Source organism: Moschus berezovskii, chromosome 2, assembly GCF_049115385.1.
Source record: "Moschus berezovskii isolate FMDL1 chromosome 2, NW_MosBer_1.0, whole genome shotgun sequence".
NCBI lineage: Eukaryota > Metazoa > Chordata > Mammalia > Artiodactyla > Moschidae > Moschus > Moschus berezovskii.
This window is the reverse complement of record NC_142461.1, coordinates 139,387,357-139,414,854: the sequence shown is the minus strand read 5'-3', so window position 1 is coordinate 139,414,854 and position 27,498 is coordinate 139,387,357. Positions and strand designations below refer to the sequence as shown.

Sequence of the window (27,498 nt, the reverse complement as noted above, 5' to 3'; positions counted from 1 at the left end):
CAATTGAAGGTATGATAGCAAAGTTTAAATAGAGTTTTACAACCTATTTAAATTTGAAAGCTTCTGTAGCTGAGAAAATAACTTTGCTTCAAGCTTAGTAAATTTTGCGAACGTGAAGAAAAAAAGAAAAGAAACAAAATAATCTGTGAACACCTAAAGAATTAGCTAATGGAATCCTTCTGCCCACAAACTACCAGTTTTGTAGTATTTGTTTAGTCTTTAGAGATATAAAGTGTTAGTGGTAGCCAAGAAACAAAGGAGCAATGCTGTGGTTTGAGTAACTAAGTCTTCCCATGATATTCATCTATTTTACACAGTTAAGAGTACTTGCTTTCTACAGAAGTTATATTTTTCAAATGTTGTAGTAAATTAAATTTTATAAAAACATTTTAGAAGAGCTAATTTTTGAAGGAAAGCCATACATAAAAATTTTATTTGAGGTGAGTTTTGGAAATGGTTTTATTTTGTTTTAAATAAAGATACAATAGGCAATAGAGATAACTATTAAATCAATTAGAAAGATCTAAGAAGCATGAAAAATGTTGATGGACAGCGGAAGAATGCCTGGGTAAACAAGATATCTGGTGAGTTCATTCTGCAAGATAGCCATGTGTCAGGTGGCAATGGGCCATGCAACCTAGACCTTAAGACAGTACAAAGTAAGAGCCATAGGATTGTGAAAGCAAGAGAAAAGAAACTCACAGGAGCAGGTGGGAGATCAGAGTTCTGCTGCACAGGGAAAATGGATGCACCTTTGAGTAAGGAGAGGGACCAGAGTAGACTTCTTATAATTCTCTGGCCCTTTCACTAACAGTCTCTAATCTTATCATCAGATCGGGTTGTACAATCTGCAGGACTGTGGCCTTGCTAAAATAATCTCGTATCTTTTCTGGAGGTGCTTCTGAGGTAATAATTTGAAGACCAGATCCAATTATTAAGTATGATAGAGATGATGCTATCCATCTTTCTCTCTATTCCTTCTAATGTTCAACCTAGAGGAAATGAGGACCCATGGCACTATGATGTCTCTCTCTACTTTCCTCCTCCTCTTCCTCTCCTCCAGAAAACTATCACTCTCAGCCCTCACCAATGTCTGGAAATAAGCTTTGAAACCTTCCAGACTGTGATATCACTTGAAAAGCCCATCAACAAAAGCTAAGCAAAAAAATTAGACTCACCAAGATCAAGATGAACACCAGGGACAAATGAATTGAGAAAAAACATGAAGATAACAAATACCAACACTGTCAGGCATTTGGCGAGCAGAGTCTTATCTGATATCCTGTGCTGTAAGAGAGGAAAACACAACTCATGTACTCGATGCAACCTAATTTCTGCAATGTGTCCACAACCCTACGTGATTTGAATCACTACAAATTTCTCCTTATGATGAAAGATAAAACATCTTGAACTTGAAAAATGATAAATTCATGGGTACAGATTCAAGACTGCCACGTTATGGAATCTTGAAATCAAAATCTATGAAAAATTAACACAATAAATTTAAAATATAGTAAAATCCTTTTATATGACACATGACTCAATAGATTTTTCAATGTGACACAGAGATGCTAAGCTGTTCCCAGCCCCACTGCCAGCATTAGATGATATAAAGTCACTGGGGAGTCAACACATAACCTCCAGAGACATGGCCCTTCAAGACACGTGCATTTCCACAGGTTTTATGTGTTCATAGTCTTTTAGTTCACCTTTCTGTTTATTATTCAAAGCCCCATGCATGTGGCACTGAGGTTAAAATATTCTTTCAATAAGTGGACTACTGCTGAATGCCCTTAGCAATCCCCTAGTCAACAAATGACACATATGGATCCTGCTCCCAGCATTCAGGGGGTAAGGGGAAGTGCACTGTAGCATCTTCATTAATTTTGGAATTGAAGACCTCCTTCCAGTGAACCTGAGCCACAGGGCAAGACAGGGCAAGGTTCCCAAAGGGGTCTGTGCTCTGAGGGCCACAGCTGTGTGGAGCTGGGGCAGGCAGTAAGGTCCCAACAAGCAAACACAGATGCTTGTACACAAGGCACATCTAACCAGGTCCCAATGTGAATCACACTTCACCGTGTGAACCAGCAACCGCACTGTGTATTTTCTTCAGTGTGGTCCCACCAGCACCTCTGTTTGTTGGTCTGTACCTAGGATATCCAAGTCTAGATGTAAATATAAATAAGGTTATCAATGCAGATCCTGATATAGGTAGATATAAATAGAGCTATGCATAAGATATGGGCATAGACAAAGATATAGAGATAGACACAGAAATGAGTATATAGACAATGGTATAGACATGGACATGGACAGACACAGACTTGAGTGTAGGTATGGGTATAGGTAGAGATAGAGATAGATTTCCTCTCTTGATTTCCTGTGGTCACACAGTTAAAGCTGCTGCCACAAAAATCATAAACATATCCCTCTATGTCACAGTGGCTTTGGCAGCAGATCCTGTCCCCCTGGTCATGGGCTTAGTGGTTGCCTTGGGAGCCACTATCTTCCTTCCCCACCTACTGCCAAGACTTTCAGCTTGGCTGGCCCCCACTCTTCTTTCCATTCACCCTCCAAGGAAGCCAATTTTGCTAAATGAGTCTGTGATGCAGAATCAGGAGGAAAGGAGCCTGGCATCTCACTGGGCCAAGCTAACCACAGAAATTGGGTACTAACATGCCAACTCCAATACTGGAAATAAGGGATCAGGGAAGTCAGTGTCATTCAGCTGCTATAAGATGATCAAAAGTTTATGCTTTGTTATTTTGGGATATCAATCAAATTTTACCATTTGATTATCTGGGGTCATCACAATGAAAAGTTTGAGAAATAATGAGGGTAGCTCTCCAGTCCTTGTTCACCAGGTACACACAGAGGTAGTCTCATCCCTAACTTGTGGCCAGAACCACACAGGGTCTGTTTAAACCTGAGGCCAGAAAAGTGTCATAGTCACACCTGCCTTCCCTAGCCCTGACCATCTGAGTAGAACAGATGATGGGAGGAGGGACTCAAGGAACATGTTAGCTACAGGTCCCAATGTTTAAATTTTGTTTAGCAAAGGACCAAATGTTCCTTTCACAACCAGGGAGTGGATATTCTACCTCTCCCTAGGAAACAAACCACCTGGATTTGAAATTTAATGAAGATATTACAAATTACTTCCAGCAGATCTTGCACAGAGCTCTCTTAGTGGAAGAGGGGCACTATGTGTCCTCAGGTGGGTTGAGAAATTCCACCAAGGCAGGAAAATGACAAAAGAACTCAAAATAATATTTGCTTCCCCAAGTCAGGGCTGTACAACAGAAGACATACACTCCATTTCTACCTCCAAAGGTATTCCATCTCAAGCAGCATGCCTCTCTTGTCTTGGCTTCCACCTGTTAATCTGCACAATGGGAACCACAGACTTGCCTTTCAAGATCAGGTGGAGCCAAGAGCCAGCCAACCTTCCCTGCATGCACATTAACCACAGAAAGTATTGCCCTATCTTAAAGGAAATATAAAAAGTTTAAGTTTTCAATTCCTGGATAAAATAAGCTTACCATGTCTGGAAAATTATCTTTCCCATTAACTCAAAGAAATAGCTATGTGTTATGTACAATTACAGGAATAAAAGAGAGGTGACTTTCAGTTGCAACTTCACATGAAGCAAAGAAAAGGAATTTACTCTGTTCTTCAAGAAATCCCTAAGAAAAGAAACCATAATACCTTTCTTTGTAGCTCCTGGATATTGGTCTCCCAATTTTTATCTTCCTGTGAGATCTGTCTAAAAGAGAAAAGGGCAGACATCATTTTCCTGGTGGCATTGAGCAGTGAGGCCAGCAGGATGGCAGTCAGCAGTAGCGCACAGCATGATCCCCTGGCCTGGACGCTGTCCACTGCATGACACCAGGTGCAGCCACAGAATGGGGCAGCTCTTGTCATATAAGGCACCCAATAGGGCTGGGTTCATGGACTAGGAAAGATGCTCACTCAAAAGATCCCCAAGGAAAGTAACACATGCAATGGCCAGACTGTTCAATGAGGTATGTATGAGTACGGCACAGGAAACATCAGAATACTGACTTAAATGTAAATAGGCAGGTTTCCATAATGGCTCAGATGGAAAAGAATCCACCTGTAATGCAGGAGACCTGGGTTTGATCCCTGGGTCAGGACAATTCCCTGGAAAAGGGCATGGCAACACACTTCAGTGTTCTTGCTTGGAGAATCCCCATGGACAGAGGAGCGTGGCAGGTATAGTCCATAGGGTCACACAGAGTTGGACACGACTGAAGCGACAGGGAATGAGACAGTAAGTCATCTCTTTTTACTTCTTAATTTTCTGAATTTTTTTCAAAATGAGGCTGTGTTATAATTTAATTAAAGGAGAAAACAGTATAACAAGTGTCACCTGCTTTAGCGGTGATCTCCATCAGTTGGGAATCTACCCTGACGCGCTTTCGTCTGCTTCCCTCCCCGCTGGTCGTGGCACCACATATCTCCACTTCTACTTCAGTCACTTCCATTTGTTCCCACGTGCCTTTCTTTTTTAACCTTTCCTGTCAGCTCATCTTTCTGCTTTATTGCCTCTCTCACCAATTAGGAAAAAGATTTGTGGGAGAGAATTTAGTCTTCATGAGCTCTCACGTGTCATAGTATCAATGGCGGTTGACCACACAGCCAGTATAGACCCTAAAGGAAATCACAGTCGACCCAAGTGAACGGTTCTAAGGAAATTTTTCAAAATAAAATGTAGAAGTAAGACCTGTAGAGCAAGTACTTGACTTAGATCACCCTCATTACTATTTGCTTCTCAGTGACTGTGTGGCCTTCCAAAGGCCATTGAAGTCTCTGGGCCTCAGTTTCCCTTTCTGTGATCAAAATAGCATGAACTGATGGAAACTCGGTGAATCTCTGAGTCCACATGTCTATTCCCATTTTAACCCTGAGATACACTGACTATGTCTTAATGCCCATGTCAGAAGGAGCATGAAGAAACTTGAAGATCAGGAGATTTAATACATTCAAAGAAACTTACTGCTGCATCTTTAATTTACAAAGTTTTTCCTTTTAAGATCTATGCCTGTTGCTGAAGCTTGTGACTCTGTCCTCAGTCAGCAACTCAGGCCCTTCCTGTAACCTGGAGACACCAGGTCCTGCTTCTCCAGTGCCACAGGTACAGGTAAGTTCTGGGCTGATATGAAGCTAAGGATGCTGAGCCAGAGCTTCTCCCTGGGCTTCATCTCTGGACAGAGTGAATCTCCACATACTAACCTGTGGAATTCTCACCCCAATACCCAGACTCAGCTGCAACCACTCTAGATGGCCCTCCGAGGTTGGTCCTGGCACTGTGCCCAGCTTCTGTCCTCAGACTCTTGCCTCCTCTCTGGGAACATAGTGCTGGTCTCACCAAATTGCCACATGTAAGATCATTCTACTACCTTCACAAGGACTCACAGTTCCCGTTGCTGTGACAGACCTCATCTCCACCCAGTACCTGATCCTGCTGCAGGACTGCTTCCACATTCCTGAGGGGTGAGCAGGTTTTTGTTCTTCCTGGCAGTACTTCCGGAGTAAAGACAGGTTGGAACTCAGCATCTCATCCAAGTGAGGAGGAAAGATTCAGCACCTCATTGTTACCCATTAGATCTCAACTTTCATTAAAAATAATTTCAAGGGATTTCACTCGTGGCCCAGTAGTTAGGACTCCATGCTTCCAATTCAGGGGCAAAGGTTCGATCCCTGGCTGGGGAACTAAGATCCCACGTGCCACTTGGCAAGGCCAAACAAACAAGCAAACTCCAAGAAATGAATTAAGACTTAGGTATTTTTTGAGCTCCCTGAAAATAAGCTACTCAGAGAACATTTCATTAGATTAATTTGTTATATTGTTTTTTATTCTCGTTAATGCAACGTGAAATGTGACAGGCATGTGAACTCAATCCCAGGCATCACTCTTTTCTAGATGTATAACCCTGGGCAAGTTGCCCAAATTTTCTGACCCTCAGTTTTCTCATCCTTAAACTGGGACTAATATCAGTGCACATTCCAGAGAGCTAAATGAGGGTTAAATAAAATCATGCACCATAACAGGCTTAACACAGTGTATGGTGCCCAAAACCTACCTAGAAGCCTGCAGTTAGTGTTACTCTTTTGCAGAACCATGGACTACTCTACACAATCATTTTAGCTCACATTTTGCAGTTGACATTTGAACACTCTTAGGGTGGTCATATAAAAGTTATTGACACAATTCAACCATTGAGCATAATTGGTAAAGATGAGGACCACAGTTGTAAACAAAGAGTGGTCTGAGCAGGGTCTGGCTTGGTACCTGTGGAAGCTGTGTAGCCTCTGGGCCAGCAGGTGCTCCAGTGCTAGCACCTTCCCCAGGAGCAAACCTCGAACTGCTGTCTCCTCCCTGCTGGCTGGGCTGATGTGCTGTGCAGTAAGACGCCAGACATGGATCTCATGCTTCAGTTCTGCAGGAAAGAAAGTTGAGGCTTCAGTATCCTGCAACCTCAGATGTCAATACCTACTCCCCTCAGCATCCTCCAAGAACAGGAAACACGCAATCATGATGCAGATATTCAGGGACCAAACCAAAAGAGTGGCTTCTTAGCTTTCATGTTATTATGATGGAAACAGAAGACAAAGCAGACTTTGAAAAATTACAGTGGATGTGAAGTAATATAATTTCAACTCTTTGTGTTAAGAATAAATTCTTGAATAGGCATATCAAAGCTAGTACCCAACAACTTTTTTCCCAGGCCAGCCTATGGCTCTATGGCCTCTCCATCTCTATGTTTGCAGAAATAGAAAATGTGAATCTGGTCTTCCAGGTCCCTAGGGCTCCTTTCTGCAGTTGTCTTTTCCAGTGGCAGCTTCAACCCTTCACACACACCCAGAGTCTAGATGCCTTCTAACCCATCAAATTGAACAGGATGGATTACGCTCCCCAGGTCCCCCAATGGGTTAATGCTCAGCTAGTCCACTTTTGTTCTCCTACTTGGGAAATGAAATAAATATGACATTGATCATGGGAAAATTTGGTTAAGAGACATTTTGCCAAGGAAAAGGGAGCTCACTGCCTGCACCCAGAGCTCAGTTTGGCCAAGTATTCACTCCTTAGTTCCCAGACTTACACTGCATCTCCACCACCATTTCCCCATCCTGTCTCTGCTGAGCTCCAAGACTATGATCCCAATCAGCTACTTAATGTTGTCCTCTGACCCTTGTGCTATAAGATTCACAGATAAACCTTCCATCTGCCCCCACAAAACTCTCTTCCCGCTTTCTTAATTTTTACATGGCATCATTAATCTACCAGGTACATGAACCTGAAATGTCATTTTGGTCCTATCAGTGACATTCTCCTCTACATTTCTGCATTGAACATGCAATAAGTGCCAGATAGGATGCTAGATGATAAAGGAGAGAATGAATTTGACATTATATGGACAGGCCTCCAAGAAGATAGAGAAATAAGATACATTACAAATGAACAGTACTGAGCCATGGGAGCAGTTCCAAATATAATGATATGGATCTTGCAGGATCCATTTGTTCCTGCCTCAGTTCACCAGGTTATCCAGGTTAAATCTCCCCACATTTGCCAATTCTGATTGCTCTCAGTAAACTTTGACTGAAGCCACTTCTTACCAACCCACCACTGATTACTCTTAAAAAACTGCTTGTTCTATCAATCTATCTATCTGTCATCAACAGAAACTATCGATATATTAATCTAGTCATAGATAAATTCAGTTACATTGATATATAGAAACAAGGACTCTATCTTCCTATTTACCTGTCTTCTAAAAGGATAATACTATCTAGGCTGATCAATCTAAGAAGATAAATGACACTTAGATATATAGATTTCTTCTTTCAAATATGCAGTGGTTCCTCATGACCCACAAAGATTTTTAGGGAAGACTCAAGATCCTGAAATGGTGAGTGCCATTGTCAGCTTTGTTCCCACTGTATAAGTTTTAGCTGTTGCTTAAAGCAAAATGGCTTTCTGAGGAGGCCTTAAAAATACCTGTGAAAAGAAGAGAGGTGAAAAGCAAAGGAATAAAGGAAAGATATAAGCATCTGAATGCAGAGTTCCAAAGAATAGCAAGGAGAGATAAGAAAGCCTTCCTCAGCGATCAATGCAAAGAAATAGAGGAAAATAACAGAATAGGAAAGACTAGAGCTCTCTTCAAGAAAATTAGAGATACCAACGGAACATTTCATGCAAAGATGGGCTCGATAAAGGACAGAAATGGTATGGACCTAACAGAAGCAGAAGATATTAAGAAGAGGTGGCAAGAATACACAGAAGAACTGTACAAAAAAGATCTTCACGACCCAGACAATCACGACGGTGTGATCACTGACCTAGAGCCAGACATCTGAATGTGAAGTCAAGTGGGCCTTGGAAAGCATCACTACAAACAAAGCTAGTGGAGGTGATGGAATTCCAGTTTAGCTATTTCAAACCCTAAAAGATGATGCTGTGAAAGTGCTGTACTCAATATGCCAGCAAATTTGGAAAACTCAGCAGTGGCCACAGAACTGGAAAAGGTCAGTCTTCATTCCAATCCCAAAGAAAGACAATGATAAAGAATGCTCAAACTACCTCACAATTGCACTCATCTCACACGCTAGTAAAGTCATGCTCAAAATTCTCCAAGCCAGGCTTCAGCAATATGTGAACGGTGAACTTCCAGATGTTCAAGTAGTTTTTAGAAAAGGCAGAGGAACCAGAGATCAAATTACCAACATCCACTGGATCATGGAGAAAGCAAGAGAGTTCCAGAAAAACATCTATTTCTGCTTCATTGACTATGCCAAAGCCTTTGACTGTGTGGATCACAATAAACTGTGGAACATTCTGAAAGAGATGGGAATTCCAGACCACCTGACCTGCCTCTTGAGAAACCTATATGCAGGTCAGGAAGCAACAGTTAGAACTGGACATGGAACAACAGACTGGTTCCAAATAGGAAAAGGAGTACGTCAAGTTTGTATTTTGTCACCCTGCTTATTTAACTTACATGCAGAGTACATCATGAGGAACACTGGGCTGGATGAAGCACAGCTGGAATCAAGATTGCCGGGAGAAATATCAATAGCCTCAGATAGGCCAATGACACCACCCTTATGGCAGAAAGTGAAGAGGAACTCAAAAGCCTCTTGATGAAAGTGAAAGAGGAGAGTGAAAAGGTTGGCTTGAAACTCAACATTCAGAAAACAAAGATCATGTCATCTGGTCCCATCAGATGGGAGGAAAAAGTGACAGACTTTATTTTTTGGGACTCCAAAATCACTGCAGATGCTGATTGCAGCCATGAAATTAACAGACGCTTACTCCTTGAAAGGAAAGTTATGACCAAACTAGATAGTATATTAAAAAGCAGAGACATTACTTTGCCAACCAAGGTCCACCTAGTCAAGGCTATGATTTTTCCAGCGGTCTTGTATGGATGTGAGATATGGACTGTGAAGAAAGCTGAGTGCCAAAGAATTGATGCTTTTGGACTGTGGTGTTGGAGAAGACTCTTGAGAGTCCCTTGAATTCCCTGCAAGGAGATCCAACCAGTCCATTCTAAAGGAGATCAGTCCTGGGTGTTCATTGGAAGGACTGATGCTAAAACTGAAACTGCAATACTTTGGCCACCTCATGCGAAGAGTTGACTCACTGGAAAAGACTCTGATGCTGGGAGGGATTGGGGGCAGGAGGAGAAGGGGACGACAGAGAATGAGATTGCTGGATGCCATCACCGACTCGATGGACATGAGTTTGAATGAACTCCGGGAATTGGTGATGGACTGGGAGGCCTGGCGTGCTGTGATTCATGGGGTCGCAGAGAGTCGGACACGACTGAGTGACTGAACTGAACTGAACAGAAAAATGCAACATGATGATACAATTTATTTCAGTCATGTCACTAATCAAATTAAATATCAATGACCTAAACATATCAATTAAAAGACAGATTATCAGATTAGATAAAAAGTAAGACCCAACTGTAAGTTATTCACAAGAAATGCACTTTAAATATACACAAAAATGTTAAAAGTGAAAGGATGACTTTAAAAAATACATCATGTCAATGTATGGCAAAACCAATACAATAATGTAAAGTAATTAGCCTCTAATTAAAACAATTAAATTAAAAATAAATTTAATAAAAAAAAATCAGACTAACAGCAGTCAAGAAAAAGCTGGAATTGCTACATTAAGAACAAATTAGATTTCAGAGCAAGAATATTACTATGGATAGGGAGGGTCACTTCATAATAATAAATATGTTAATTCTTCAAGAAGACACAGTAACCCTAAATGTTTATGTACCCTAGTAATAAAATTCTCCACTGATCTCCAGTAGCATATTGGGGACCTATCAACTTGGGGAGTTCATCGTTCAGTGTCCTTTCTTTTTGCCTTTTAATACTGTTCATTGAGTTCTCAAGGCAAGAATACTGAAGTGGTTTGCCATTCCCTTCTCCAGTGGGCCACATTCTGCAGACCTCTCCACCATGACCCGTCCATCTTGGATGGCCCCACACGGTATGGCTTAGTTTCATTGAGTTAGACAAGCTGTATGCGGGTCAGGAAGCAACAGTTAGAACTGGGCATGGAACAACAGACTGGTTCCAAATAGGAAAAGGAGTATATCAAGGCTGTATATTGTCACCCTGCTTATTTAACTTCTATGCAGAGGACATCATGAGAAACACTGGGCTAGATGAAGCACAAGCTGGAATCAAGATTGCAGGGAGAAATATCAATAACATCAGATATGCAGATGACACCACCGTTATGGAAGAAAGTGAAGAAGAACTAAAGAGCCTTCTGGTGAAAGTGAAAGAGGAGAGTGAAAAAGGTGGCTTAAAGCTCAACATTCAGAAAACTAAGTTCATAGCATCTGGTCCCATCACTTCATGGCAAATAGATGGAGAAACAGTGAAAACAGTGGCAGACTTTATTATTTGGGGCTCCAAAATCACTGCAGATGCTGATTGCAGCCATGAAATTAAAAGACACTTACTCCTTGGAAGGAAAGTTATGGCCAACCTAGACAGCATATTAAAAAGCAGAGACATTACTTTGTCAACAAAGGTCCGTCTAATCAAGGCTATGGTTTTTTCCAGTAGTCATGTATGGATATGAGAGTTGGACTATAAAGAAGGCTGAGCGCTGAAGAATTGATGCTTTTGAACTGTGGTGTTGGAGAGGACTCTTGGAGAGTCCCTTGGACTGCAAGGAAATCCAACCAGTCCATCCTAAAGGAGATCAGTCTTGGGTGTTCATTGGAAGGACTGATGTTGAAACTGAAACTCCAATACTTTGGCCACCTCATACGAAGAGCTGACTCATTTGAAAAAACCCTGATGTTGGGAAAGATTGAGGGCAGGAGGAGAAGGGGACAACAGAGGATGAGATGGTTGGATGACATCACCGACTCAATGGACTTGAGTTTGGGTAAACTCTGGGAGTTGATGATGGACAGTGATGCCTGGCGTGCTGTGGTTCAGCAGGCCGCAAAATGTTGGACACGGCTGAGCAACTGAACTGAACTGAATAAAATTCTGAAATATGTAAAGCAAAAATCTTATAATTACAAAGATAAAAAGACAAATTCACAGTCATAATCAAAGATTTCTATATATACCTCTCAATAACTGATAGAACAAGTGGACAGAAAATCAGCAAGAATATGGATGATCAGCCAACACGACCTAATTGGTCATATTGACATAACTCCAAACAACAATGGCAGAAAACATATTCTTTTCTAGTACAAGTAGAATAGTAGAATATTTATGAGAATAGGCCACATTTTACCATAAAAACAGGTTTCAATAAATTCAAAAACAATCAAATTTTACAAAATATATTCTCTGACAGTTGTGAAATTACATCGTTGTTCTTGGTTTAGTCTCTAATTCATGTCCAACTCTTTGCAATCCCATGGACTATAGACTGCCAGGCTCCTCTGTCTATGGAATTTCTCAGGCAAGAATACCAGAGTGGGTTGCCATTTCCTTCTCCACAAGATCTTCCCAACCCAGGGACCAAACCCATGTCTCCTGCTTGGCAGGTGGATTCTTTACCATTAAACCACCTGGGAAGCCCATGAAATTAAATTAGGTAACTGCAGAAGTCCCCAAATTTAGTGTAAGTAAAGGCATTTAAAAATATCCAAAGATCAAAGGAGAAATAAAAATGGAAATTAGAAACTAATTTGAACTGAATCAATTTCCACTAAAACCAATAACCTCAACTCTAACATTCAGTTCAGTTCAGTTCAATTCAGTTTAGTTCAGTTTAGTCGCTCAGTTGTGTCCGACTCTTAGCGACCCCATGAACCACAGCAGGCCAGGCCTCCCTGTCCATCACCAACTCCCAGAGTTCACTCAAACTCATGTCCATCGGTCGGTGATGCCATCCAGCATTCTCATTCTCTGTCGTCCCCGTCTCCTCCCACCCCCAACCCTCCCAGCATCAGAGTCTTTTCCAGTGAGTTAACTCTTCACATGAGGTGGTCAAAGTATTGGAGTTTCAGCTTTAGCATAAGTCCTTCCAATGAACACCCAGGATTGATCTCCTCTAGAATGGACTGGTTGGATCTCCTTGCAGTCCAAGGGACTCTCAAGAGATTTCTCCAGCACCACAGTTCAAAAGCATCAATTCTTCGGTGATCAGCTTTCTTCACAGTCCAACTCTCACATCCATACATGACCACGGGAAAAACCATAGCCTTGACTAGACGGACCTTGGTTGGCAAAGTAATGTCTCTGCTTTTTAATATGCTATCTAGGCTGGTCATAACTTTCCTTCCAAGGAGTAAATGTCTTTTAATTTCATGGCTGCAATCAGCATCCGCAGTGATTTTGGAGCCCAAAAAAATAAAGTCTGACACTGTTTCCACTGTTTCCCCATCTATTTCCTAAGAAGTGATGGGACCAGATGCCATGATCTTCGTTTTCTGAATGTTAAGCTTCAAGCCAATATTTCACTCTCCTCTTTCACCTTCATCAATAGGCCTTTGAGTTCCTCTTTACTTTCTGCCATAAGGGTGGTGTCATCTGCATATCTGAGGTTATTGATATTTCTCTGAGCAATCTTGATTCCAGCTTGTGCTTCTTCCAGCCCAGCGTTTCTCATGACGTACTCTGCATATAAGTTAAATTAGCAGGGTGACAATATACAACCTTGACGTACTCCTTTTCCTATTTGGAACCAGTCTGTTGTTCCATGCCCAGTTCTAACTGTTGCTTCCTGACCTGCATACAGGTTTCTCAAGAGGCAGGTCAGGTGGTCTGGGATTCCCATCTCTTTCAGAATGTTCCACAGTTTATTGTGATCCACACAGTCAAAGGCTTTGGCATAGTCAATGAAGCAGAAATAGATGTTTTTCTGGAACTCTCTTGCTTTCTGCATGATCCATCGGATGTTGGCAATTTGATCTCTGGTGCCTCTGCCTTTTCTAAAACCTGCTTGAACATCTGGAAGTTCACGATTCACATATTGCTGAAGCCTAGCTTGGAGAATTTTGAGCATGACTTTACTAGTGTGTGAGATGAGTCCAATTGTGCGGTAGTTGGAGCATTCTTTGGCATTCCCTTTCTTTGGGATTGGAATGAAGACTGATCTTTTCCAGTCCTGTGGCCAGTGCTGAGGTTTCCAAATTTGCTGGCATATTGAGTCCAGCACTTTCACAGCATCATCTTTTAGGAATTGAAATAGCTCAACTGGAATTCCATCACCTCCACTAGCTTTGTTTGTCGTGATGCTCTCTAAGGTCCACTTGACTTCACATTCCAAGATGTCTGGTTCCAGGTGAGTGATCATGCCATCGTGATTATCTTGGTCGTGAAGATCTTTTTTTACAGTTCTTCTGTGTATTCTTGCCACCTCTTCTTAATATCTTCTGCTTCTGTTAGGTCCATACCATTTCTGTCCTTTATCGAGCCCATCTTTGCATGAAATGTTCCGTTGGTATCTCTAATTTTCTTGAAGAGATCTCTTGTTTTTCCTATTCTGTTGTTTTCCTCTATTTCTTTGCATTGATTGCTGAGGAAGGCTTTCTTATCTCTCCTCTCTATTCTTTGGAACTCTGCATTCAGATGCTTATATCTTTCCTATCTTCCTTTACTTTTCGCTTCTCTTCTTTTCACAGCTATTTGTAAGGCCTCCTCAGACAGCCATTTTGCTTTTTTGCATTTCTTTTCCATGGGGATGGTCTTTGTCCCTGTCTCCTGTACAATGTCACGAACCTCCGTCCAGAGTTCATCAGGCACTCTATCTATCAGATCTAGACCCTTAAATCTATTTCTTACTTCCACTGTATAATCATAAGGGATTTGATTTAGGTCATATCTGAATGGTCTAGTGGTTTTCCCTACTTTCTTCAATTTCAGTCTGAATTTGGCAATAAGGAGTTCATGATCTGAGCCACAGTCAGCTCCTGGTCTTGTTTTTGCTAACTGAATAGAGCTTCTCCATCTTTGGCTGCAAAGAATATAATCAATCTGATTTCGGTATTGACCATCTGGTGATGTCCATGTGTAGAGTCTTCTCTTGTGTTGTTGGAAGAGGGTGTTTGCTATGACAGCTGTGAAGAGATACTCCATGTCCAAGGTAAGTGAAACCCAAATAAGAGGGTAGGTATTGGGAGGGGGCATTAGAGGGCAGACACATTGAAATCATAATCACAAAAAACTAGTTGATCTGATCATATGGGCCACAGTCCTGTCTAACTCAATGAAGCTAAGCCATGCCGTGTGGGGCCACCCAAGACGGACAGGTCATGGTGGAGAGGTCTGACAGAATGTGGTCCACTGGAGAAGGGAATGGCAAACCACTTCAGTATACTTGCCTTGAGAACCCCATGAACAGTATCAAAAGGCAAAATGATAGGATACTGAATGAGGAATTCCCCAGGTCGGTAGGTGCCCAGTATGCTACTGGAGATCAGTGGAGATATAACTCCAGAAAGAATGAAGGGATGGAGCCAAAGCAAAACAAATACCCAGTTGTGGATGTGACTGATGCTAGAAGCAAGGTCCGATGCTGTAAAGAGCAATATTGCATAGGAACCTGGAATGTTAGGTCCATGAATCAAGGCAAATTGGAAGTGGTCAAACAGGAGATGGCAAGAGTGAACATAGACATTCTAGGAATCAGTGAACTAAAATGGACTGGAATGGGTGAATTTAACTCAGATGACCATTATATCTACTACTGTGGGCAGGAATCCCCTAGAAGAAATGGAGTAGCCATCATGGTCAACAAAAGAGTCCGAAATGCAGTACTTGGATGCAATCTCAAAAACAACAGAATGATCTCTGTTCGTTTCCAAGGCAAACCATTCAATATTACAGTAATCCAAGTCTATGCCCCAACCAGTAATGCTGAAGAAGCCGAAGTTGAACAGTTCTATGAAGACCTACAAGACCTTTTAGAACGAACACCCAAAAAAGATGTCCTTTTCATTATAGGGGACTGGAATGCAAAAGTAGGAAGTCAAGAAACACCTGGAGTAACAGGCAAATTTGGCCTTGGAGCACGGAATGAAGCAGGGCAAAGGCTAATAGAGTTTTGCCAAGAGAATGCACTGGTCATAGCAACTCTAACATTAAGAAACTAGTAAGGGGGAAACGCAGGAAGATGGACGAGGAATAAGAGGAGGAGATCACCTTCTTCCCCACAAGTACATAAAAAATTCATCTGAATATAAAACAGCTCCTACAGAACAACTTCTGAACAACAGTAGAAGACCCCAAATTTTCAAAAAGGCAAGCCAATCTCCTTAGAAAGAGGCATGGAAAAAGATAAAGACTAAAAGAGACAAAGGATTTCAGAATGGGACTTGCACCACGGGGGAGGGAGTCGTGAAGGAGGGAAAAGCTTCTGGACACCAGGAAACCCCCTCACAGGCAGAGTCAGGGAGGGAGCTTTGGAACCGCAGAGGGGATTGTGATGGTGGCAGGGGGCTCAGGAGACAAAACGGAGAAAATTCACTACAGAAATTACTGGCAAACAGCACTTCTCAGCTGAGAAGCAGCTCACACGCCTCCGCCCGCAGCAGAGGGTGGGGGCAGGGTGCCAAGGCACAGGCTCAGGTATCAGATCCCAGGGAGAGGATCAGGGTTGGCTTCCATGAGGACACTCTGAGGGGGCTACTTCGACACAGTGGACAGAGTCCAGAGAAAATACTGGGCATCCTAGAGTGGCAAGAAGTTGCTGTTTCTGGGACACTTAACACCACACTCACAGAGTTTTGGTGGCTGCCAAATCAGGCAAAACCAGTCAGTGTCATCTGTGATATTAAGCACAATTGCCACTGCCAAAGCCAGGGAAAGTGCCAGAGACAGCAGGCAAAACACTGCTGATGCAGTCCTGACCCCGGAGGTGGTCACAACTGCCCAGTTATGAGCAAGCACAGGTTACTTTCCACACCTTGCTGGAAGCTTAATCACCTTGACTCTTTCTAGGGACCCATAATCTGAGGCCAGTTCCTCTGGGAAAGCATACAACCCACCTCAGACTGTACCAATATCCATCAAGTCTCTATTGTCACAGGCACTCCCTTGTGCATCCAAATTGTGGCTGCCATGTCCTCCCCACTTTTCAGCCTGAGTGAACAAATGAGCCTCAATAAGTTTTGGCCTTCGCTGCCTTGAGGCTAGGCAGGGAACAGACAGTGAACTTTAGAGGCAACTGTTAACTTTAGGAGTAAGTACAAACTGAAGTAAGGCCACATCTGAGCCTGGGCTGATCACACACTGCTCACAACAGGTCCAGAGACCTTCCTAGAAATATTGGAGGACTTTGGTGTGAGTGTCACTGTGTGTGCTGGGCTGTTGAGTGTTGCCTTCAGCAAGAGTCTCAGCGTTTGGTTTTCTATGCTGTGTGGCTTGTGAGGTCTTGGAGTTCCAGTAATGGGTCAGGCCTGAATCCCTGAAGTGGGAGACTCAACTCCAGGATTTTGATCCACCAGAGAACTCCTGACCCCAGGAAACATTAATAGGCAAGAGCTCTCCTAAGGGCCTCCATCTCGACACTAAGGCCAAAGGTCAGTAAGCTCCAGTGCCAGATGCCCACACCAAACCTATAGCAAAATAGGAACATAACTCTGCACGTTAGGAGACAGGCTGCCCAGAGCCATACCAAACTCATAGATACCCCAAAACTTACTACTGGATATGGCACTGCCCTTCAGAGAGACAAGATCAACCTCTATTCACCAGAGCACAGGCATGTCTCCCAACCAGGAAATCTTCACAAGGCACTGGTACAACCCCACCCATGGGGGCAGACTCCACAGTTAAGAGAAATTACATCCTTCCAGCCTACAGAAAGGAGACCCCAAACATAACAAATTAAACAAAATGGAAAGACAGAGAAAGATGAAGCAGATGAAAGAACATGGTAAACATCCACAGGACCAAACAAATGAAGACAAACTGGCAGTTTACACAAAAAATAATTCATAGTAATCATAGTAAAGATGATCCAAAATCTTGAAAATAAAATGGAGGCATGGATACATAGAGGCAAAGATCAGGAAGATAGAAGAAATGTTTAACAAAGACCTAAAAGAATTAAAGAATCAACAATGAACAACACAGTAATTGAGATTAGAAATACACTAAGGGGGGCAGCTAACTGTAGAGTAACTGAGGCAGAAGAAAAAATAAGTGAACTGGAAGGCAAAATGTTGAAAACAACTGAAGCAGAAAAAAAAAAGAAAAAGAAATGAGAACAGTTTCGGAGACCTCTAGGACAACATTAAGTGTAACAACATTAGAATCGTAGGGGTCCCAGAAGAAGAAGACAAAGGGAAAGGGCATGAGAAAATATTTGAGGCTATTATAGTCAAAAAATTCCCTGCAATGAGAAAGGAAATAGCTACCCAAGTCCAAGAAGCCCAGAGAGTTGCACAGAATAAATTCAAGGAGAAATGTGCCAAAACACATATTAATCAAACTGCTGCTGCTGCTGCTGCGTCACTTCAGTCGTGTCCAACTCTGTGTGACCCCATAGACAGAAGCCCACCAGGGTCCCCCGTCCCTGGGATTCTCCAGGCAAGAACACTGGAGTGGGTTGCCATTTCCTTCTCCATTTGATTGATTAATCAAACTAACAAAAATTAAACACAGAAAACAAATATTGAAAGCAGCAAGGGAAAAATAACATATAACATACAAGGAGATCCCCATAAAGCTAAGAGCTGATCTTTCAACAGAAACTCTGCAGGCCAGATGGCAATGGCAGGATATACTTAAAGTGATGAAAGGGAAAAACCTACAACTAAGACTACTCTATCAAGCAAGGATCTCATTCAGATTTAAAGCAGAAATCAAAAGTTTTCCAGACAAGCTAAAGTTAAGAGAATTCAGCACCACCAAACCAACTCTACAACAAATGCTAAAGGAACTTCTCTAGACAGGAAACACAAAAAGAAAAGGCATACAAAACAAACACAAAAAAATAAAGTAATAGGTGAAAGTATTTGTTTTCAGTTTTGTCCTACTCTTTGTGATTGCATGAAATGTAGACCACCAGGTTCCTATATCCATGGGATTTTCCAGGCAAGAATACTGAAGCGGGTTGCCATTGCCTTCTCCAGTGGATCATCCCAACCCGGGGATTGAACCCAGGTTTCCTGCATTGTAGGAAGATTCTTTACAGTCTGAGCCACAAGGGAAGATGCAGAATCATATACATAAATAACTTGGCTAAACAATCCAACCAAAAGATTCAGATTGGATCAGTTCAGTCGCTCAGTCGTGTCCGACTCTCCACAACCCCATGAATCACAGCACGCCAGGCCTCCCTGTCCATCACCAACTCCCGGAGTTCACTCAAACTCATGTCCACAGAGTCGGTGATGCCATCCAGCCATCTCATTCTCTGTCGTCCCCTTCTCCTCCCGCCCCCAACCTTTCCCAGCATCAGAGTATTTTCCAGTGAGTCAATTTGTCGCATGAGGTGGCCAAAGTGTTGCAGTTTCAGCTTTATCATCGGTCCTTCCAATGAACACCCAGGATTGATCTCCTTTAGAAAGGACTGGTTGGATCTCCTTGCAGTACAAGGCACTCTCAAGAGTCTTCTCCAACACCACAGTTCAAAAGCATCAATTCTTCGGCGACCAGCTTTCTTCACAGTCCAACTCTCACATCCATACATGACCACGGAAAAATAAATTGATACAAAACCAAGATATGTGCTGTGTACAAGAGACTCAACTCAGACCTAAGGACACACACAGACTGAAAGTGAGGATCTGAAAAAAAAGGTATTCCATGCAAATGGGAATCAACAGGAAGTGGAAATAGCAATACTCATGCCAGATAAAATAGACTTTACAAAAAAGATTGTTTCAAGAGACAAAGGACACTACATAATGATCAAGGCATCAACCCAAGAAAAGGATAAAATGATTATTAAGTACATGCACCCAAAATAAGAGCACCCAACACATAAGGAAAATGCTAGCAACTATTAAAATGGTAAATCAACAGTAACACAATAATAATGGGGGAACTTTAATACCCCACTCACACCAATTGACGGATTATCCAGACAGAAAATTCACAAAGAAATACGTTTTATTTATTTATTTTTGCTCCAGTATACTTTTAATATTAAAACTTATTAAAATTGAATATAGCTCATTTATATTATATTAGTTTCCGGTATACAACATAGTGATTCAATATTTTTGTACTTTTTAGTTAATTCAAAGTTATTAAAAACAATGGCTAGATTTCCCTTTACTATACAATATATCACTGTTTCTTATTTGTTTTATACAGAGTTCAATTCAGTTTAGTTGCTCAATCGTGTCTGACTCTTTGCAACCCCATGGACTGCAGCACGCCAGGCCACCCTGTCCATCATCTGCAGTAATTTTGGAGCCCCCCAAAATAAAGTTTGCCACTGTTTCCACTGTTTGCCCATCTATTTGCCATGAAGTGATGGGACCAGAAGCCATGATCTTAGTTTTCTGCATGTTGAGCTTTAAGCCAACTTTTTCACTCTCCTCTTTCACTTTCATCAAGAGGCTCTTTAGTTCTTCTTTAAATGATACATTTGACAAGCTGGACGAATTGATATCTGCAGGCATTTCATCCAAAATCAATAGATATCACTTTTTCTCAATTGCACATGGAACATTCTCCAGGATAGATCACATCTTGGGCCACAAATCAAGCCATGGTGAATTTTTTAAAATTGAAATAATTCTAATCGTCTTTTCTGATAACAACACTATAAGGTTAGATAACAACAACAGGAGAGAAATCTATTAAAACACACACACACACCAACACATGGAGGCTAAACAATACTTTTCTGAACAACCAACAGGTCACTGAAGAAATCAAAAAGGAAATCAAAATATGGATAGAAGCAAAAGAATGGTGAACAGGACAACTCAAACCTACTGGACACAGTAAAGGCAGTGATAAGAGGGAAGTTTATAGCAATACAAGCATACCTCAAGAAATAAGAAATACCAAATAAACAACCTAATCTTACACCTAAAGCAACTAGAAAAAGAACAAAAAGAAAAAAAATTCCAAAGTTAGTAGAAGGAAAGAAATCATAAAGAATCAGAGCAGAAATAAATGAAGGAGACAATAGGAAAAATCAATAAAACTAAAAACTGGCTTTCTTAGAAGATAAAATTGACAAACCGTTAACCAGACCCATCAAAAGGGAGAAGACTCAAATCAATAGAATCAGAAATTCAAACGGAGAAGTTACAACAGAAAACACAGAAATGCAAAGGCTCAAAAGAGACTACTATGAGCAACTATATGCCAATAATATGGACAACCTGGACAAATGGACAAATTCCTAGAAAAGTAGAACCTTCTAAAATTGAACCAAAGAAATAGAAAATATGAACATACCAATCAGAAACATGGAAATCAAAACTAAAATCAAAAATCTTTCAACAAACAAAAGCCCAGGGCCAGATGGCTTGACAGGCAAATTCTACCAAAAGTTTAGAGAAGAGCTAACATCTATCCTGCTTAAACTGTTTCAGAAAATTGCAGAAGAAGGAAAACTCCCAAACTCACTCTACAAGGCCACCATAACCCTAACATTAAAACTAAACAAAGATGCCACAAAAAAAGAAAATTACAGGCCAATATCACTGATGAACATTGATACAAAAATCCTCAACAAAATTCCAGTAAACAGAATCCAACAACACATTAACAAGAGGATCAAGTGGGCTTTATCCCAGGGATGCATGGATTCTTGAATATATGCTATCTGATACTCCATATTAACATATTAAAAGATAAAAGTAATATTATCATCTCAATAGATGCAGAGAAAGCCTTTGACAAATTTCAAAACTCATTTCTGATAAAAGCTTTCCAGAGGAGAGAGGGAAAAGATGGCGGAGAAATAGGACAGGGAGACCACTTTCTTCCCAACAAATTCATCAAAAGAATATTTGAACGCTGATAAATCCCACAAAACAACTTCTGAATGTCGGCAGAGGACATCAGACACCCAGAAAAGCAGCACATTGTCTTCGAAAGGAGGTAGGAAACAACATAAAAGATAAAAAGAGAGACAAAAGAGGTAGGGTTGGAGCTCCGTACCAGGAAGTGGGGCTTAAAAAAGAGAGAAGTTTCCAAACACCAGGAAACACTCTCATTGGCGAGTCTGCGGCGAGCCTTGGAACCTCAGAGGGCAACATAATCGGGAGAAAAAAGAAATAAATAATCAAAACCCACAAATTATGCGCCCAATGGTAACTCCCAGTGGAGAGGCAGCACAGATGCCTGCATCCACCATTAGAAAGCGGGGGCTGGGCAGGGAGGAGCAGGCTGCATTGCTTAAAGTGAGGACCGGGCCTGAATGCCATGAGGGCAATCTGAGAGAGCTAACTGGAGATAGCAAAGCAGACTGTGGGATAGCTACACCACGAAAAGGTGAAACGCTCTAACCTAAGACTCTGCCAGACCCATTCACAGAACAAAGGACTAAGCAGAGCCAGCCGGCTGCGGATGGCCCATCCCCCACTGAGACAGGCAGGGGAGGGCAGCCAGAGCTGGAAGGGGGCAATCACGGCCCCATTGAGGCATCTGATGCCACACTGCAAGCAGGCTTCCTTGCTAACCAAGACTTCTTGGGTTTCTGGCCGGTCGACATCCACCTGAGAAGGTGCGAAAGTTGTACAGCCAGAAAACCCAGCAGCAGGGACAGTGGAGCAATAAGTCGCAGCGACCACACTCACCAAACACCTGGTCACCTGAGCTGCTCAGACCGGGGAAGGGCACAAAACGCAGGCCCAACCAAGTCTGCAACTGTGTGGAGTACCCGAGGACCTGAACCTGAGCAGCTTAGACCTGAGATGTGCATGTAACCCAGTGCCAGCATCAGACAGTTCCCAGCAGAGCAACCTAGAGCCTGTGCAGTGTAGACTGGGACAACACACGCCGTAAGCGGGGGCAAACCCAGTGTGGCCCAGACACTGCAAGCAATCCCCACAGACACCAGAGATATTTGTCTGCAGAGCTCCTCCCTTCTCACAGCACGACTGAACAAGTGAGCCTTAAAAAGTGCCCACCACCGCCCCTTAGTGTCAGGGCGGAAACTAGACACTGAAGAGACCAGCAAACAGAAGCTAAAACAGAGGGAACCACCTTGGAAGTGACAGATGGAGAAGATTTGAGGCTACTTCAAGAATAAGACTGAAAACCAGAGGCAGGAGGCTTAAGTCCAAATCCTGAGAACACCAGAGAATTACTGACTCCAGGGAACATTAATCAATAGGAGTTCATCAAACGCCTCCATCAGTTCAGTTCAGTTCAGTCGCTCAGTCGTGTCCGACTCTCCGCGACCCCATGAATCACAGCACGCCAGGCCTCCCTGTCCATCACCAACTCCCGGAGTACACTCAAACTCATGTCCACAGAGTCGGTGATGCCATCCAGCCATCTCATTCTCCGTCGTCCCCTTCTCCTCCCGCCCCCAACCTTTCCCAGCATCAAAGTCTTTTCCAGTGAGTCAACTCGTCTCATGAGGTGGCCAAAGTATTGGAGTTTCAGCTTTAGCATCAGTCCCTCCAATGAACATCCAGGATTGATCTCCTTTAGAATGGACTGGTTGGATCTCCTTGCAGTATAAGGGACTCTCAAGAGTCTTCTCCAACACCACAGTTCAAAAGCATCGATTCTTCGGCGATCAGCTTTCTTCACAGTCCAACTCTCACATCCATACATGACCACGGGAAAAACCATTGCCTTGACTAGACGGACCTTGGTCGGCAAAGTAATGTCTCTGCTTTTTAATATACTATCAAGGTTGGTCATAACTTTCCTTCCAAGGAGCAAGCGTCTTTTAATTTCATGGCTGCAATCAGCATCTGCAGTGATTTTGGAGCCCCAAAAAACAAAGTCTGACACTGTTTCCACTGTTTTTCCATCTATTTCCCATGAAGTGATGGGACCAGATGCCATGATCTTTGTTTTCTGAATGTTGAGCTTCAAGCCAACCTTTTCACTCTCCTCTTTCACTTTCATCAAGAGGCTTTTGAGTTCCTCTTCACTTTCTGCCATAAGGGTAGTGTCATCTGCATATCTGAGGTTATTGATATTTCTCCCAGCAATCTTGATTCCAGCTTGTGCTTCTTCCAGCCCAGCATTCCTCATGATGTACTCTGCATATAAGTTAAATAAGCAAGGTGACAATATACAACCTTGACGCACTCCTTTTCCTATTTGGAACCAGTCTGTTGTTCCATGACCGGTTCTAACTGTTGCTTCCTGACCTGCATACAGGTTTCTCAAGAGGCAGGTCAGGTGGTCTGGGATTCCCATCTCTTTCAGACTGTTCCACAGTTTATTGTGATCCACACAGTCAAAGGCTTTGGAAACGCCTCCATACCTACACTGAAAAAAAGCACCACCCAAGGGTCAACAAGTTCCAGAGCAAGACATACCATGAAAATTCTCCAGCAACACAGGAAAATAGCCCTGAGCTTCAATATACAGGCTAGCCAAAGTCACTCCAAACCCATTCACTTCTCATAACTCAATCCTGGACATTTCATTGCACTCCAGAGAGAAGAATACCAGCACCACCCACCAGAACACCGACACAAGCTTCCCTAACCAGGGAACCTTGACAAGACACCCATCCAACCCCACAAACAGTGAGGAAACTCCACAATAAAGAAAACTCCACAAACTGCCAGAAGACGGAAACACAGCAATATAAGCAAGATGAAGAGGCAGAGAAATACCCAGCAAACAAAGGAACAGGATAAATGCTCACCAACCCAAACAAAAGAGGAAGAGATAGAGAACCTACCTGATAAAGAATTTAAATAATGATAGTGAAAATGATCCAAAATCTTGAAAATAATTTGGAGTTACAGATAAATAACCTGGAGACAAGGATTGAGAAGATGCAAGAAAGGTTTAACAAAAATCTAGAAGAAATAAAAAAGAGTCAATATACAAAGAATAATGCAATAGATGAGATGAAAAACACTCTGGAGGGAACCAACTGTAGAATAACGGAGGCAGAAGATAGAATAAGTGAGTTAGAAGATAGAATATTAGAAATAAATGAAACAGACAGGAAAAAAGAAAAACTAATTAAAAGAAATGAGGACAATCTCAGAGACCTCTGGGACAATGTCAAACGCCCCAACATCTGAATCATAGGAGTCCCAGAAGAAGAAGACAAGAAGAAAGACCATGTGAAAATACTTGAGGAGATAATAGTTGAAAATTTCCCTAAAATGGGGAAGGAAAAAATCATCCAAGTCCAAGAATCCCAGAGAGTCCCAAACAGGATAAACCCAAGGTGAAATACCCCAAGACACATAATAATCAAATTAACAAAGTTCAAACACAAAGAACAAATATTAAAAGCAGCAAGGGAAAAGCAACAAATAAAACACAAGGATATCCCCATTAGGATAGCAGCTGATCTTTCAACAAAACTCTTCAGGCCAGGAGGGAATGGCAGGGCATATTTAAAGTGTTGAAAGAAAATAACCTACAGCCCAGATTACTGTACCCAGAAAGGATCTCATTCAAATATGAAGGAGAAATCAAAAGCTTTATAGACAAGCAAAAGCTGAGAGAATTCAGCGTCACCAAACCAGCTCTCCAACAAATTCTAAAGGACCTTCTCTAGACAGGAAACACAGAAAGAGTGCACAAACTCAAACCCAAAGCAATAAAGTAAATGGCAACGGGATCATATTTATCAATAATTACCTTAAATGTAAATGAGTTGAATGCCCCAACCAAAAGACAAAGGCTGGCTTAATGGATATAAAAACAAGACCCCTATATATGTTGTCTACAAGAGACCCACCTCAAAACGAGGGACACATACAGACTGAAAGTGAAGGGCTGGAAAAAGATATTCCATGCAAATAGAGACCAAAAGAAAGCAGGAGTAGCAATACTCAGATCAGATAAAATAGACTTTGAAATAAAGGCCGTGAAAAGAGACAAAGAAGGACACTACATAATGATCAAAGGATCAATCCAAGAAGAAGATATAACAATTCGAAATATATATGCACCCAACAAAGGAGCACCACAATATGTAAGACGAATGCTAACAAGTATGAAAGGGGAAATTAACAATAACACCATAATAGTGGGAGACTTTAATATCCCACTCACACCTATGGATAGATCAACTAAACAGAAAATTAACAAGGAAACACAAACGTTAAATGATACAATAGACCAGTTAGATAGACCAGTCCTAATAGATGTCTATAGGACATTTCACCCCCAAACAATGAATTTCACCTTCTTCTCAAGCACACATGGAACCTTCTCCAGGATAGATCACATCCTGAGCCATAAATCTAGCCTTGGTAAATTTAAAAAAATGAAATCATTCCAAGCATCTTTTCTGACCACAATGAAGTAACACTAGATCTCAATTACAGGAGAAAAACTTAAAAGTCCAACATACAGAGGCTGAACAACAAACTGCTGAATAATTAACAAATCATAGAAGAAATCAAAAAACAAATCAAAATATGCATAGAAATGAATGAAAATGAAAACAAAACAACCCAAAACCTCTGGGACACTGTAAAAGCAGTGCTAAGGGGAAAGTTCACAGCAATACAGGCATATATCAAGAAACAAGAAAAAAACCAACAAAATAACCTAACTCTACACCTAAAGCAACTAGAAAAGGAAGAAATGAAGAACGCCAGGGTTACTAGAAGGAAAGAAATCTTAAAAATTAGGGCAGAAATAAATGCAAAAGAAACAAAAGACACCATAGCAAAAATCAACAAAGCGAAAAGCTGGTTCTTTGAGAGGGTAAATAAAATTGACAAACCTCTAGACAGACTCATCAAGAAACAAAGGGAGAAAAACCAAACCAATAAAATTAGAAATGAAAAGGGAGAGATCACAACAGACAACACAGAAATACAAAGGATCATAAGAGACTACTATCAGCAATTATATGCCAATAAAATGGACAACTTGGAAGAAATGGACAAATTCTTAGAAAAGTACAACTTTCCACAACTGAACCAGGAAGAAATAGAAAATCTTAACAGACCCGTCACAAGCACAGAAATTGAAACTGTAATCAGAAATTTTCCAGCAAACAAAAGCCCAGGTCCAAATGGCTTCACAGCTGAATTTTACCAAAAATTTAGAGAAGAGCTAACACCTATCCTACTCAAACTCTTCAAGAAAATTGCAGAGGAAGGTAAACTTCCAAACTCATTCTATGAGGCCACCATCACCCTAATCCCAAAACCTGGCAAAGATGCCACAAAAAAAAAGAGAACTACGGGCCAATATCACTGATGAACATATATGCAAAAATCCTGAACAAAATTCTAGCAATCAGAATCCAACAACACATCAAAAAGATCATACATCATGACCAAGTGGGCTTTATCCTAGGGATGCAAGGATTCTTCAATATCTGCAAATCAATCAATGTAATACACCACATTAACAAAATGAAAAATAAAAACCATGTGATTATCTCAATAGATGCATAGAAAGCCTTCGACAAAATTCAACATCCATTTATGATCAAAACCCTCCAGAAGGCAGGAATAGAAGGAACATTCCTCAACATAATAAAAGCTATATGTGAAAAACCCACAGCAAACATTATCCTCAATGGTGAAAAATTGAAAGCATTTCCCCTAAAGTCAGGAATATGACAAGGGTGCCCACTCTCACCACTACTATTCAGCATAGTTTTGGAAGCTTTGGCCACAGCAATCAGAGCAGAAAAAGACATAAAAGGAATCCAAATTGGAAACGAAGAAGTAAAACTCTCACTGTTTGCCGATGACATGATCCTCTACACAGAAAACCCTAAAGACTCTACCAGAAAACTACTAGAGCTAATCAATGAATACAGTAGAGTTGCGGGATATAAAATCAACACATAGAAATCTCTTGCATTCCTATACACTAATAATGATAAAATAGAAAGAGAAATTAAGGAAACAATTCCATTCA

General features: G+C 41.5%; 1 protein-coding gene across 1 annotated transcript in view; it reads right to left on the bottom strand.

The window, feature by feature from the left end:
* OCA2 (OCA2 melanosomal transmembrane protein) overlaps positions 1–27,498 on the bottom strand; it is a 291,387-nt gene that overhangs the window by 139,148 nt on the left and 124,741 nt on the right. The window contains exons 16-18 of the mRNA XM_055398109.2: positions 6,317–6,464; positions 3,709–3,766; positions 1,179–1,287 (exon numbers count right to left, since the gene is read on the bottom strand). Of these exons, the coding sequence (XP_055254084.1) occupies positions 1,179–1,287; positions 3,709–3,766; positions 6,317–6,464 (315 nt within the window). The remainder of the gene's footprint in view (positions 1–1,178; positions 1,288–3,708; positions 3,767–6,316; positions 6,465–27,498) is intronic.